This window comes from Heteronotia binoei, chromosome 9, assembly GCF_032191835.1.
Source record: "Heteronotia binoei isolate CCM8104 ecotype False Entrance Well chromosome 9, APGP_CSIRO_Hbin_v1, whole genome shotgun sequence".
Taxonomy (NCBI): Eukaryota; Metazoa; Chordata; class Lepidosauria; order Squamata; family Gekkonidae; genus Heteronotia; species Heteronotia binoei.
In genome coordinates this window covers 57,527,120-57,544,090 of record NC_083231.1, presented here as the reverse complement: position 1 = coordinate 57,544,090, position 16,971 = coordinate 57,527,120, and the positions used below count along the sequence as shown (strand labels likewise).

Here is a 16,971-nt window from a genome sequence, read left to right as displayed (position 1 = left end):
CTGACACATTAAAAACAAGGACAAGACTACAGGCCTTTTTCTTCCAAAGTTATAGGAAGTTTATTTCAGATAAATAATTTGAAGTTTCTTTTCAGTAACATTCTTCACACACTATGGTGAAACAAAGTTGAGAGTGACTCTACTTCAAGGGTGTCAGATGTGTGGCCCGCTGGCTATATCTGGCCCCTGCAGTGCTGGTATCTGGCCCAGGAGCAACTGACTATCTCCTGCATCCTTCTCCCAGCCAATACTGCTGCTGTGTGGAAAAGTCTCTCTAAGGAGGAAGGAAAAACAGAGAGCAGAGACATCCACCACAAAAGGCTTCCCCTGCTCTCTTCTTGCTTCTTCCACTGGGGCTGCTCCTGAATGGCCAAGCCTGTCTTCCCTAGTTTGGAGGGAGGTAGAAAAATAAAGTTGAAGGGAAGTGGAAGGAAAGACGCATGAAAAGGAAGACCCATGGAACTTTCAAGATCACAAAAGTTTTATTCCAGGTATAAGTTTTCCGATGCATGCACACTTTACGGTGGGGGAGATTCTTCTGACAAGCCCTGCTATGCTGTTTACTTTTAGTCCTGATCATAGAAGCACACATATTTAAAAAGAAAGGAGGCCAGGAAAGAGATGCATCTGAGATAAGGGAAATCAAAGAGAAATTATTTTGGCTTATTCTGAAAACTTTTTATTTTAAGATTAGATTTCTACGTGCATATCTGGAATTTTCTTTTCTTTTAAAAAGACCCTATCTGGGAATTATAACACTTGGATTGGATTCCATGGTTTAATGACTAGAAGTAGATGGCTAAGTATTTAAAAATACATTTATGGTTTCATATACTCCCGTTCAACATGTGGTCTTCCTCTCTCCCCTCTCACCTCACTGGTTGCCTTTCTTCACATTAACCACACCACCCTCAGCTTTTAAAATGTTTTATTATCATCACTAACAGTGAGTGGATTTGTCCAGTCTAAAAGCAACACATAATTTCACTTGGAGAAGTCCCCTTTTCCAGTTCTAACAGAGAAAAATAATAATAAAAGCACAGCTTGCAATCTTTATTAGTGGAAGGGAGTAAGAGTCCAGCAGCACCTAAATGACCAACACAAAATTTGAGGCAGGACATGAGTTTTTATGAGTCATTGCTCACTTCTTCAGATACAGTAGAATGTGAGCCTATCTGTCCTTATATCTTGAACAGTGAAATGATTTCAGATGTCAAATAACAACAGCAGCCATTTGTAATGAGAGAAGAAACCTAGGTCTCAATTCAGTCAAGGAGAATACACTGTCTTGAGCTTCATTATCAGATGCAATTCTTTTTCTAATCTCCCTCTGAAATTCCTTTGTAAGAGAATTGCTACTCCTAGGTTGGCAACTAAATGTCCTGGACGGTTAAAATGTCACCTCCCCAAATGGTTTTTGAATGTTGGGGTTTCTCATATTTATGTCAGATCCTTGTAACAAATGAGTTCAACATCTCTACTCTAGTTGATATCTAGGTATAATACACTATACACATTTAATATGCATATGAAACTTCACAAAATAAATAAATAAATAAAGGAGATGGAAAATTAAGTATGGCTGAAAGTTTTGACCATCCAGTCAGAGGCACATCTTTTTGTCCAATGTCAGGCCTGTTAGCCAGGTAAGTTTACATGAAGGGACTAACACTGAAGGTTCCTGAATCAATTAAGGTGCTGCTGAGGGCCATTCTAAACTACTTATTGATCTTCCCTTTTAAAAAACATGTAGCATTGTCCTTTTTAGGAAGATCACACTAGTAGTCAATGCTGCTAAGGATAACAAAGAAGGGAAAAGTTGTACATCATTTTGAGCACTCACAAAGAAGGAAACAAAGGTGAGTTCCAAGGGACTGTGTTCAGGAAGAAACAAACATTTTGGAAAAATGTAATGTTCAAAGGTAAATGTAATTAATTAAAGGCCAGGTGGTGAATCAACAGACACCCTACAATCTATTGGCCACCCTATTTTTTTTTTCAAAACGAAGTAAACAAACAGGCAGCTTGCAGCACTAACCCTGGTTAGTCTTCCAGGTGAACACACTAACAGCAATTTCAAACACACTGATTAATGAACTTTCAATCCACTTAAGCAATTGTTTGCAAGTGTATTTTGCCATCTCACACCATAAAATCTAATTGCAGTGTGCACTGTAAGTAGACTGAAAATGCATTATTCATTTTTAAATCATAGTTTGCCCATAAGCCCTAGTTAGTCTGCTGCTTGTCTCCTCTCCCTCCTCCAGGTAGAACTCTCTGATATTATCTCAAGCCTCCTTGCATTGTACAGCTGCTGGCATGGTGTTAGTGCACATGTGGTGCACTTGCAATTATCTGCTAAAATAAACAGACAGGAAAAGCGCAGGAAAGCCTAGAGTAAGCCAAGACACCTCAGAGATCTTCAGGATACTTCCAGCACAGCCAGCTGTTAGCACCCTCCTCCTGCACTTCTGCAAATTCCTAGACATTTAAACTCAGAAATAAAAAAAGATCTTCTCCAGCCCTCACCTCCTTTATTTATTGCTTTTCCACATTCATTAATCTTGTTTTTCTTCAGAAATAAAAGATTCAGAAAGAACATATGATCATGGCAAGATCTTTGATTCAGTCTCTCATGGGATATAAAAGGAGAGGCATCTGAAAGAGTTCTTTTTATGAGGAGAAAGAAAGAGCAGTGAGGGGTGTCAACTGCTTCTTACAGTAACAGTGCTTCATGAGGAACAATTTATATTGTGTATACTGGCAAACTGAATAATTATATATATATATTTCTTGCTGCCTTTCAAAATTACCCCTCTGGAGAGGCTGAAGCCACACAACCTCCATGGTAAGTCATCTCATCACTACCAAGGAGTAATGGGCGGAAAGATGGTGTTGACAGCTGAATGCTACTAGACAGCTGAATGCTACTAGTGTACATTTATCTGCTGCTCTGTGCAGCTGTTTCTATATGTAAGAGAGATGGGCAACCAGCTGAGATTTCTGAACTGGCAAATAACAAGAAATCATAGTTAGGATTAACTGTTGTCAACAATCCAGGTACAAACTGGTGTTTGAAAATCCAAGTTTTTGTGTTCATCAACAAACCACAGCTTGTTGGGCAGTCTATATCTGAAACTTAAATTAAACCACATTTAAAACTAATCACAGTTTATTATATGTAGTTTATCATTACCTATATATGCAGTTGTTTTACAATCCACTTCTATAATTAGGAGAGGTACAGTGACATGGAATTTTTAAACAGCTTGAAATAGGACTACATTTAAACAGCCACCTTACCTTCTCCACATCTGCACATCTGTTTCTATGGAAAATAGCAAATCTGTGAGTAAGCGCTGGTGCATTTGTGACCATTTGAATTCTGGAATACGGAACATAGTAGACCTGGAATCTCTTCTCTGTCCATCTGAAACAGCCCCTCCACCTTGACCTGATGAATCTTGTTGCCTTGACGTCTTCTCAAACAAAATATAAGAAGATATCAACCTGAAGTTAAAAATTCTCAGACCTGATATAAATCCAAATTTCAGAAAACAAGCCTAATGAAAATCTATATTGAAGAAAACTGGATATCTTAAAAATAAGGTTTCTGGTTCTGAAATGGCTACTTCTAGGAAGTCAGTTAGGTCTGAGAACTACACTATGAAATGAACTATTCATTATATCAGTTCTACATACTACAAATCAATGTGCCACCATCTGTGCTAGCCAAGACAAGAATAAGCAGCAGCCAGACCTTACCACATAGGGTGCATATATTGCTGCTGACTGTGATCTCCCCCCTTTGAGGAAGTATGGTGTAGGATGATGGTTATCCATTGGTAGGTGTCTCTGCAGGAGGGAAGCACTTAGGTACATTACTTTTTAACTGTATTTAGTAAGCATTATGGACCTAATGCTGAAGGAGTAATGAGAAAATGATGCAGATCTAAATCTAGCATTGACTTCAGAGTTCTATATGATGCATTTAATAAACTGAAGTCACCTTTTATACTAAAAAATATGAAATACTATTACAAAATTCTACTGTAGACTACGACAGCTCTTTTGTAAATGAGAAGTCTATGTCCAAAGGAAAACTGTTAACTTTTAATATATATCTACGAAATACCATAACATCTTACGAATTAATTAACACACATAGATTAACATATAACTATAGTGAATAAAAAAAAATTACCTCAGGAATGGGCCTCAGTGCTTGGTTTACTTCCAGAATTGCACTAGACTTCAGCTCCAGTCTTTCAGTATCTGATGCAACACTGGAAACATCAAGTTTAGCAATCTTATTTTCTGAAGTGTGTGGTTGCATATCATCTGCAGTTGTTTTGGTAAGAGACTGGTCAGTATTTTGTTCTTCTGCTTTGTCGATAACATGTGAATTTGATTCGAGAGTTGTATCCTTTATTACAAAAGAGCTGATTTCTGGCAAGCTATCTGGATCTTGTTCTCTTTCCACTGATGCTTCAGTATTTTTGGTTTCTAATGGTACTGGAACTGGTTCTTTCACCATGACGGTTCGCAGTTCCTGCACTTCTGATGTTCCCTGGCTTTCAGACAAGGTATGTTCTTCACTGGGTGTAGGGGGACATTCCTCTGAGGCAAATGGCAAATTGCTCTCTGCTTTTAAATCAACAAAATCCTCATCTTCCTCATCCTCCACTTCTGGCGTCAATTTTTCTAGTATCTCAGGGCTTTCAAGTGTCTCTCCATCAGCTTTTTTTGTAGGTGATGCTGCCTCGGTGACAACTACTCTTTCTTTCTCATGGATTCCTTCAGTTGTTTCAGAAGAGGCTTCCAAAGTTTGTTTTATCTCTTCTGTCTGTATAGGAAGGTCTAAGGAAGGTTCTTTATTTAAATTAGAGGTTTTCTGGACATTTTCTTTTTCTGTTCTGACTTCTCTAATTGCATCTGATGAATCAGTTTGTTCTTCACAATCTGATGATCTATCTTCAGTCTTCTGAGTACCAGTTTGCACATTACTACTTCTATCAGAATATGCAGTAGTACCAGCTTCTTTTATTTCCAGGAGTTGCACTGTTCCTGCAATTTCAGTTTCTCTACTACTACTTGAGACAGTTCTAACCTGAGTTGATGGACCAGCACCACAATCTTCATCTCCTTTCTCTTGATAATCCCTGAACATATGAGACAGGCTCTCTTTGTGCATTTCATAAGTTACCTATAAAAGGAAGGATTTTAGTTTGGTGACTATCTAAAGTTCTGCATGCTTTCTGCAATAAGGTTTTTACAATAGATTCATTGAGTAAGTATACTACTGCACAGAACAACTATATATCACCATTATCAAACACAAGATATTAGACAAGGCAACACTAGAAGGCAAAGGAAATCACAGTATACCATGGTTTCAATACTTACAGTTAAAACATTTTATTAACACTCTTGCTGTTAAGAAACAGCTTAATAATCCTCTTACAGCTTTTGAAACTTTAATTAAACACCCTCATACTTCTTACAAACATATCTCATTACTGAAAAAAACATATTATCAATTTATGATACCTCCCTACCATCCTATACAACATTTTGGCAAAAAAATCTTATTTCTACTATATTACAAGAGCACTGGAAAATTATTCAGAAGTTGACTACATTTAGAGCAAAAAATATCCTAATCCAGACTCAATTCTATAAAACCGTGACAAGATGGTATCTTACTCTACATACCATTTATATTGGAAGCTCAATTCAAACACTTGGAACTCATTGAAAAGTTATTGGCAGCTGCCAGACTTGTAATAGCAAAATATTGGACTAAACCATTTGTCATCAGAACAGTCATTCCTGTCTTGTTGACATTCTGCCATGGGGCTTCAGGCAGGACTTAGCTCAGGAACTCACTAGACTTTTAATCCTGGTCCAGCCCTGTCCCCAAACTGAAATTCTACACTTGAATCATGGAATCATAGAAATCAACTCTATGAGTTTATGGTTCTATGATTCTAGTGTAGAAAATCAGTCTGGGGACATGGTTAAAGGTCTACTGCGGAATTAGCCTCAGAGTAGCCTTGAAACACAAGTCTCTAGTATTGAGATAAAGTTTACAAATATAATTAAGCAAATCCATTTCAATTCTACCTTAAACCCTGTCCATAGATTGACACATCTTTGCTTTGCATACTAAGTTCCATGACTGTGATGTAGACAAATAATTATAAACATATAAACATATGAAGCTGCCTTCTACTGAATCAGACCCTGGGTCCATCAAAGTCAGTATTGTCTACTCAGACTGGCAGCGGCTCTCCAGGGTCTCAAGCTGAGGTTTTTCAAGCCTACTTGCCTGACCCTTTTTAGTTGGAGATGCCGGGGATTGAACCTGGGACCTTCTGCTTACCAAGCAGTTGCTCTACCACTGAGCCACCATCCCTCCCCGAATACAATTATGTTTGTATTCTATTTTCAAGTGCACATTTAATTATTTTGAATAAATTCATTATTTCTATGCTATAAATAATAAAACCTGGACACGATAACAGTTCAAAGAACACATACACCAGACAGAATAATGTCATGTAGCGTGAAGAATTCTCCAGGAAACAATTTGAGTTACTTGCATTGAATATACAATCCTCAACAGCAAGCAAATAAATGGGGTGAAAGTAAAGGAAAATCTTTAGGTAAACACACCCCTTGATTGAACAGAAGGCAATGGCTGTTTGTTAAGCAAAAAGTGAATCAGTATTTTGCTCCTAGGAGCTATCATGCATTCTTGCTCTTCTGTTTAGTTCCCTCTATCTTTTCTATGTCAACAATATATTTTTTCATTCATCCTGACAAAGGTGCGATGAGTTGAGAGATTTATAGGCCAAGTTCTTAAGATTCATTTCCCAAAGAGATGCCCTAAGCCCTGTAGAGTTTTTCATCAGCTAACTTGGTATCTACAGCATTAAATATTCCCCTAGGCAAACAAGTCTCAGGGCAGTAAGCTCTGTCAAGGATATTCATGGACATCTTCTCATCCTGTAATACATTACACATTCTCCTCTCGGGTCTTAAGAAGAAAGTATTTGTTTACCCAATGCACAAAACAGTGATAAGTAAGGGGGGAAAGTGGCAGATTCTTTTTTTCTTTTGTTTTTTAGTGATTCCTTGGTAAAAGGATACAGAAGAGAAAAAAGACAATAGTCATCGATATATTTGCTAAAAATCAGCCTTCGATGAATCAAAAATGGTGATTTTCCTAGTTTATACATTTTATGAAAGAAAACAGATACTCCTTTATGCTGTATTGGACACAAAGACTACAGCACAGTTACTGAGCAACCTAATGTGTGACTGCTAGTGATAAGGAATTTTATCATGCTGACACCAAAAATTATATTTCTCTTCTACATAAAACTATCTTTTTCACAATTATATGCCATAAATTTGAACAACTGTGTTGCAAACACTGTGCTCCCAAAACAATAAAACAAACAAAAAAAATACAACAATTGAAAATGTCTGAGACTGGGTTCCCAAATGGGAAAAAATGTACATTTTTGCTAGTCATATATGTATGACAAGAAAAAAAAACCCTTAAGTATTCATTTTGAGCACTAATTATTAGTTGCTACATATTATCCAACAACAATCATTATCTAAAAATATGTTTAAAACACATTGCAATCCTTTCAAAAGGTTTGTATTTCATATTAACAAGGTAATATGTTATGTGTCAAAGGGTGCCAAAAACAGAGTTTAGAACTGGGTAAATTAAGGAGAGAGGAGTATTCATCTCTGGTGTTAATCAGCTTCAAAAAATTATGTGTACAACTCTGTCAGTATCTGCAACGTTATTTTACTTGTGTGCATGTCTGTGAAATATACTGAGAACCAATTTTGCAACTAAGATGTACCATTTGTATTTCCTGTTGCTAGAAATTAACATTTCAAACATTTTAAAATATTCTCAAATTAACACTGCACCTGCACAAATTAACACATAACCTGACATTTCTTCATTTTTATCGTATTTTCTGTTCTTTTCAGAAAGTCTATATAGAAGCAAAGAGCTTGACAGTTTTTAAGCCTTTCATTTGATTTCTTATAGTGACAATCTGATGAACATATTTGTTACAACAATTTAAAACAATGCTACAATGCTAGCCAAGAGAATTTTACCTGACTTTTAGATTATTCTTTAGGTATTTTCAACTGTGAAACTGATAATTCATAATTAATTAGCTGATATTGCTTTAAATTAGCAAACTAAAAGGCCATACATTAATCTTCACAATCATTTGATGCCTAATCCATAGCCATTTGCAACGTTTGCAAAGCTCTTCTTTGCACTACTAGTTAAAGACAATTGCAAGCTAATAAATACAGCCTTCCCCTCTACCATTAATTTTAACTTAATTTGACATTCAACATTCACTAATTGCCAGACAGGAAGATTAGAATTCAGAAAGCAAAAAGGTTATAGTGACACTAAAATCACAGTGTACAATGATGAAAATTTAGCAGTTTTGAAGATGTAACATTTGCTATTCTATATATCATACATATGGTATCATGTGGATTATGAGGTCAAAACTAAAAGAGAAAGGAGATCAGTCATTCAGAATGTGCTTTTTTCTCTTTTTTGTATGTTAAAGGGTTACTGGAAATTAGCTCCTCTGCTGCTAAACTACATCAATAAACTATTCATAATTCCAGCAATGTTACTATTTTTTACTCTAAGTAGAGCTTTATTGACCTGTTTTTCTACCCTGCTAGGAGCAATGCTAACAGTTCAGGTCTGGAAACTCTCCACATCAAATTAGCTTTGAGGCAACAGTACCTGCTGATATCAATCCCAGGGAAATTAATCAGTCAAAGATGAACAGAGGTACTGTACACAAAAGCTTTGCACAATCTAGTATACCTAACATAACAAATCACTTGCCCACCATAGTGGCAAGCTTCTTAAAACAGACCAAAAGACTGTATTAAGTCAAATAATTTAGTTTTACTGTCAGAACAAAAATTAAGTTACATTTTAAATATATTAAAATGCATAATGACAACATCAGTTGTTATTACCTATAGCACTGTCACTTATTTAAGGTGCACTTTACAGATAATGACTACTTACTGTCTTTTCACTATATCACTATATATATATATATATAACTTTTCACTATATATATATATTTGGCTTTGTAAATGTTGGAATAGTTAAACTATATAACAAATATGTTCATAATTTCTGGTAGTGCTTCCATTTCCAGAAGTTAGAAAGCTCACTGTAAAATAGTCAAGGTGGCCTATCTTGCTTCCAGATTCTTTGGGGAGGGGGAGCGGGCAGTTCTATATTTTAGCCACACACACAAGAAACTATCTTATGAGTACATTCTCATGCTGTCCTGCTCACCTCTATCAATGACTTATCTATAAAGGGAATCTCAAAACGATTGTAAAGTCCACATTTCATTTTTTTAACATTTTATTGTAATAATGTCCTTACTCTATCATGAAGATTCAGTGTGCATTACCAATAAGAAAACTACCAGAATACAACAATACAACCAATAGCTACCTGCTCACAGAAACAAGAAACCTGCAATGCATATCTAAATTCCTAAATAATGGCTCCCCAACATACACATAAACAATATATCATCTAAGGCAGGGATGTTGAACTCATTGCTACAAGGGCTAGATCTGACATAAATGGGACTTTCTGGGGCCAGGCCATGTGTATCATGAAATGTAATGTCAAGTAGTAAAGATACAAACTTTATAAAGGATACAAAGAAATTAAATATATTATTTTTTACTTAAATTCCAAACATGCTTAAAACTCTTGCAATGTTTTGTTTAAAATGGAAAGGTGGGGGAATAGTGGGATTTGGCAATGTAATTTTTAAAATAAAACATCAAGAAAAAGCACAAGAATCCTAGCAGAAACTAAAAATATAAACCAAAAATATAAAATGCTTTTGGTTTAGGAAAACATGAAATGGCTGGGCAATGCAAGCTTCTTCCCCTGTCCCCAGGTCTACTCAGATTGGCAATGCCTCTTCAGTGTAATATCATCCTTGGCTGTGGGTTCCCAGGTTATAGTACTCATGAGACACCAGTTCTCAGGTCCATTCTGCAGAGACACACTGGCTCAAAGCATCAACCCTTTATTTGCAAGGTAACACAACTGTCCAGCACAGAACAGCTTCTAACTGGCCATATAAATGCTGGAAAGTGAAACTGAGCTCCACTCTATTAAAATACATTGCAGCTTAGACAAAGCTGCAAGGAAAACACGGAATGAATTTTATATTAAGGTCTCTGTGCCCAGATAGACTACTCTGGGAGTAATCTATCTGGGCACAGAGACCTTAATAGAAAGTCCATTCTGCATTTTCTTTGCAGATTTGCAAGCCCAGAATTGTTCCCTCCATAGACAAGGAAGAAGGAGCTGGCAACTTCGGCAGCCTCACAGCTTCAAAGGGTGAGGATAGGAGGGGGGAGAAAAGAACCCCGCAGGCCTGATTAAAGCCCTGGGCAGGCCAGTTATGGGTCACGGGATGGACATTTGACAATCCTGACCTAAACCTTCCATCATATCCCACTGATGAGGCACACATCTCACTATCACTCTAAATCTATACCATCTGTGATTCCTGAGCATCCCATACCTAGTTCCAAACTGTTCTCTCCCACTTCTGCTTATGTAGATGGTCAAGACTAGAAATAAATAACAAAATTCCATTTCATAACTTTATTTGTGTATGTTGTGGATCGTCACACACTCTCATTTGTATAGGAAGAGTGGCAGATTTCAGTTGATTCTCTCTTCCCACTGCAACCTCCTGTGAGGCTTGCACTCCTGTTCCTGAGGGTCACTTGATCCTCAAGAACAACTTTCCAGAAGGCTGCATCATGGAAGGGTAAGTAGCAAATATCCATTGTGCAGAGCACAACGTGTGGTTCTTTGAATCTAGTGCATTATTTCAAAACACTATTTTCTATTACACAATTTAGATGTAATTAGCAGATTTCAAAGGATCATAAATTTTGTAGCGTTTTAAACACTGATACTCCTGGGTACATTTGTTCTAATACTGCTATTAGGATACAAATAAACAGTTCCCCAAAGATTTCTAGGCCTTTGTGGTAAACAGTGATAAAGCTGGTCACTGTACAACAGAGTCATTCCTTTCTTCATACTTTATACTCTTTCATCACCCCTCATAAATCAATCCCCCATCTAACAAATCATTTTTGTTCCTGTTCTCTTTTCAATTTGTCCTCATCTGCAAGGCCAAACAAGTCAAGCAAATCAAATAGCTTTATAATTCAACTTAATTTTATGGAATCAGTTCTGCTGAATGATACTATTTATTGAATATCATACTTTTCCAAATCAGGAAAAGAAAACATCAGTTTATTTGTATTCAAGAAGAACATCGTTTCCAAGAAATCTGTAGATATGAAAAAAGAAATCTTAAATATTTATATTCCACTTATCTCTCCAATGAGGACCCAAAGCGGCTTACATCTGTCCAATCATCTCCATTTTAGCTTCATAACAACAACACTTTGAGGTAGGCTATGTTGAGTGAATGACAAGGTCATCCAGCAAGATACCATGGCAGAGCAAGGATTATGTCATACTTAGGTGGATTAAAAACATCATATTGGTCATGAAGCACTGTTGTATATGTACTGGGGTTCCTAATTTGCAGCTGACGTCTCCAAATATAAACTATTATATGCTTCACAGGCTTGACCCAGATGTTTTTCAATTTTCAAAATTACTTTGAAAATGATATTTCAGTATCTTATAGATTCTTTTAAAATGTGTATGTTAACAGAAGTAAACATATCTACTTTACAAGCAAAAAGATAATTTGAAAGCAGCAATATATCCACCATTCTTTACTTGGACCATTCACAGCAACTGAAGGCTGCACAGTGATGATGTTTAAGGTCTAGATTATAAGAGACACGTGATAAAAATCAAGTTCTTTCTTAGTTTCTTTATTACTGAAAATTATGCTAACACTTGTTACTGAAAATAACTAATATTAAACCATATGTTTCCTTATAATTGGGGGGGGCAGCTATGAAAAAATGGAGGCAAAAACTAAAGGTCAAGGCAACACAAAAGAATTTAGCTTTAAAAGGATTATGCACACCTTTTAAATCCTGAGAGCAAAAGAAACCAATGTAGCACAATTACACCACAAAAGCCATCACTGCTTATAAAGCGTAGTGCAGCTGTTGGAAGAGAGGGCTACAGTGACAAACAGCTTCCCTGCTACAAAGGTGGCAGGAAATCTATCAAACTGGACAATAAAATTGCAATTGAGTTTCTTTGGCTTTTTATAGCAGCTGCATGTATCTTGATGTGTAGCTCTGCAAAATCTATCCAATTTTGCAACACTGGTTCTTTATACCCTGGTTCTTCATCAGAGCTCTAAATTATTATTGGACATAAAAATAAAAACAGCACTAATCCCATTAAATTAGCACTATATGAAGAGATTAACAAAACCTCAAACCATTATATCTGTAGCAAATTTTAGGGGAGGAAACTGCCTCAGTGATTCTAGGTTCCACAGCACACTGAACCTGTAAGAAAAAAATATATAAACCTCTAGTTTTTCTAACTTGTATTCCTGCAGAAATATTTGGATATAATAAAAAGCATCTGTATGCAACTTTCAATATTTTTGTGAGGAAAAAAAATTGTCATGATCCTTTGTTCTCTCAATATCAAGAGAGAAATTTAGCTTAAAATCATACAACATGAAAAGAATACTCTGAAAAGAAGGAATTTAAGATCAGAGTGAATTAATTCCCTCAGCTCAGCAATCCTGTAAACCCCATTTGTACACACATTTCTCATTAGCACAATTACCAGATGCCTTCTGCCACTAGCCCCTGAAATACTGAGACAGCAAGAAACAGCAGTTTAACTAAAGCCAGAACACCAGAGTCGGGAAATGGCAACAGCGGAGTTTGGGAAAGGAAGGGCAACCGACAGAGCTATTATTAAGGGCTACACTCAAGTCCAGCAGCACCTTAGAGAGCAGCAGAATTTTCAAGGTGTCTGACTAAGGGAGCTTTGACTCTTCAAAGGTGCTGCTGGACTCAAAACTAGCTCTTCTATTGCCAACCAACACAGCTGCCCTCTGACACTATCATCAAGGGCTGGCATAGTTGGTTGATACCCTGCATGAAGTAAGTGGTTGATACTCTAAATGAAGAAACAGACACACTCATCTTCCTTTGCATGTCTGCCACCCCATTAGGAAACTGGAGAATTTCCAACAGGTCCTTACTATATCACATGGGCTTCTGGGCAAGCTTCCTTTTTCCTGATGTGATGAATACCCTTTTACACCATTGCTAGGGGGCAGGGGGAAGAAAGCACTACTGGGTGCACCCCTCAGAATGGCACTGGGGCTGGAATACTTCAAGGATCCATACTACTAGCTTGAGTCTCATAGGTTGTTTTGCTCAATAGGAGGTGGCTACATAGATTGGATGTGATGCAGAAATGGTGGAACTCAAGACAGACCAGTTTCAGACACCAGGGCTATTTCCTAAAGGCTAGCTTGTAAAAAAAATACGCCTTTTAGGATATACATAGCAAATATAACTGGACATCTTGGGCCCTAAGATTATACATTTTGATAAAGATATTGGGGGGGGGGGATCCACCTTTTCCACCATTTAAATGCATATCAGCTCTTTTTCATTTATTTTATTTTATTTTTTTATATTTATTTTTCAAATTTAGATTCTACCCTATGAATGTGCTCAGGGCAGATCACAAGTGAATATTTAGTATCTGCACAATATACAAATATGTTAATAAAATAATTAAAACAATTAGCAACATAATTTTAAAAACCAATTGCATTACTTGTTATGTGCACAATCTCCTTGCAAAAATGCCCCACATTTTCAGTTGCTACTGCAAGAATTCTTGGGGACTATGATTCTGTTCTGCTGGGATTTCATTTGCTGTTCTTTGGAAACAATGGAGGATGGTGGCACCTTTTTTGGGGGGGTGCCTCACTTGAACCCAGTAAATTCAGTCCTTTTGGAAGGGAGGTAGAGAAGAGTCAGTTGGAAATCTATGATTTTGGTGTCTCTAGCATCCTAGGGAGTGTTCTACCACATCACAAACCTCACAAACTGAACCAGTTAATTTAGATTGTAAAAGTTCTTGAGAAGAAGATGATGATATTGGATTTATATCCCATCCTCCACTCCGAATCTCAGAGTCTCAGAGTGGCTCACAATCTCCTTTATCTTCCTCCCTCACAACAGACGCTCTGTGAGGGGAGTGGGGCTTAAAGGACTCCTACAGCAGCTGTCCTTTCAAGGACAACCTCTGCTAGAGTTATGGCTGACTCAAGGCCATTCCAGCAGGTGCAAGTGGAAGAGTGAGGAATCAAACCCGGTTCTCCAAGATAAGGGTCCGCACATTTACTACTACACCAAACTCCTCTTGACAGTTTGTGGCTTGTGAACCAGGCACACCACAAACCATTAACTGAACTGTGTTTTCCTGGTTTGTGCCCATTCCTATTTTGTAAAGGAAATAAGCTATTACATGGGAAAATTGATTCTGAAGTGGTGATTACATCCTAGGTAAATGGATTAATAGAAAATATTTACAAAATTATCTTGAATCTAAATCAGGCAGAATGTATGTTTAAAAGAAAATGGGAAAAAGTTTGGAGATTTACCACTTCAGATCACCAATGGATATGAGGAAAAAAATATCAACCCATTTAATTAGCACAGATATGAAAGACTAGGAATAAGATCCACTGTGAAGAAAAATACAATGGCTCTATAAAGTGGCTCTGGGTGAATGCCCCCCCCCCCCTTGCTGTCTTTCCACCCACCCAAGTGAAGGCATTCACTCCTCCCCACATCAAGAGGAGCTGATCTCTGCCATCTGGAAAGCAGTTGTAATTCTGAGTGATCTCCAGCCCTCACCTGGACATTGGCAAAAGTGGTTCCACAGGGGGAGATGGCTGGTTTGGAGGGTGGAGCCTATGGCATTGTACCTGTCTGAGGTCCCACCACTCCTCAAGCCCTACCCTCTTCAGGTTCCACCCCTCAAATCTTGAGTTGGCAACCCTATCTCCTTCCCTTTATCTGCCCCTCTGACTTCAGCTTTCCATCACCTCCCCACTCCCTGCAGCCTTTACATAGGAAAGGGACAGTCTTTCTCCACAGTGGTGAGGGGACAAAAGCAGCTTACATTATTCTCTTCTCCCCCTGTGATCTGCACAACAACCCTGCGAAATATGTTAGGGTGAAAGTTTGTGACTGCTCCGAATCATCCAGTCAGCTTCCACAGCAAGAACTTGGGTCTGGCAGACCCCGCTCTGAAACCCTAACTCCACCACAAAATCCCCAGGAATTTCCCACCAACCTGGAACTGCCAGCCCTAGTTAGGACAGGCCACAGTCTCCATCAGAGGCCTTTAATGACACCTTTCAGACAAACACTCTCTTTCTGATAATGTTGTTGGTCTTAAGCAGAGGACTTCAGCCTCTCTGTGTCTTGCTTTCTCTTCCTCCCTCCTACTCTGTATCTGGTCTGCTGCCAGGGGACACCAGTCGCCTCCCCCCATCTCTGGCTGTTTTCCTTCCAGAGGAGTAGATGGAGGAGCTCTCAGCCAATCAAGGGATGGCTTTCTCTGGCTCTTTCTCTTCTCCTCCCTCAACCAAATAAGGGAAATGCTTTCTCTGGCTATTTCCCTCCTCCTCCCTCCCTCAGTCAATTCAGGGAAGGGTTTCTTTCTCTCCTCTGCATAGCAGTGCGACAGGGGGCTCAACAACTGCCAGAACAAAGGTTGGTTGCTTTTTACTGGCAGAATCAGCTTGGCTGGCTAGCAACAGCCACTCAGGCAAGAGAGAGGAGCAGACTCAACCAATGCATGCAAATACTCTTGATGGTTTGACAGGCTAAAGGTTGTTGCAGCACAATCCCAACCAATGAGGGAGCTCAGTTTCGCCAAGAAAAAAACAGCTTTATTATATCTAGGATAATTTTGAAGAGCAGGGTCAGTGGTTTTTAACCCTTTGCAACTTTGTACACACACAACCTTTGAATATGCAAGATATTGGAAGTGTGAAGAAAATAATACAGGACTATTTCATATCTTCTTCAAGAGTTGGACTGCTTGGATAGTAGTGAATAAAATAAGAAAAACCTATTGCCACTGAATTTAAAGAAGAAAAATTAAATTTAAATCCTGCCGTTCTCTTGTAGTCTCAGAGTGGCTTACAATATTCTTCCTTTTGTCTCCCCACAACAAACACCCTGTGAGGTAAGGTGGGACTCAGAGAGTTCTTTGAGGATTGCTCTTGAGAGCTCTGAGAGAACTGTGACTGACCCAAGGTCACCCAGCTGGCTGCATGTAGAGGAGTGGGGAATCAAACATGGTTCTCCCAGATTGGAGTTCACCACTACACCAAACCACGACACCAAAAGACTATGCTTTGGTTCTGATTGGTTAAGGAAAGTTTATATAATTGCTTTTTCAATTGAAAACGCATATTATTGTAATACAACATATGCAAGATAAACACATGGATTTGATTTGCAAAATCTGAACTGGATAGATTTTTTTTAATAAAATACAACTACTTATATATTTTGGTTTTATAAACATTTTTATATTATGAATCTCTTGGTAACAAAAAATGGATAAAAGATAATACTAAAAAGAACATCAATCCTTTTAGGTTGTTTTGTAATAATTCATTATGGAATATGAATAAAAATATTGTTCCAAAATCTGAGGGAAACAAAATACTGTAATAGCTATCACAACCATATCTGAAAGTCTGATTCTCAATTGAAAGAAAAAGCTACTATGACTTTTAGGAAAGGGTGAAATTTCTGTGTATGTGTGTGTGTGTGTGTGTTTGTGTGTTAGACGAGGATCCAACCTAGTGCCTAAAAGCCTATTTATACTGA

General features: G+C 37.8%; 1 protein-coding gene across 1 annotated transcript in view; it reads right to left on the bottom strand.

Annotated features, from left to right (window-relative positions):
• The window catches only part of LRBA (LPS responsive beige-like anchor protein), a 630,809-nt gene that overhangs the window by 496,940 nt on the left and 116,898 nt on the right, over positions 1-16,971 (bottom strand). The window contains exons 23-24 of the mRNA XM_060246657.1: positions 4,205-5,206; positions 3,304-3,479 (exon numbers count right to left, since the gene is read on the bottom strand). Coding sequence (XP_060102640.1) covers positions 3,304-3,479; positions 4,205-5,206 — 1,178 coding nt within the window. The remainder of the gene's footprint in view (positions 1-3,303; positions 3,480-4,204; positions 5,207-16,971) is intronic.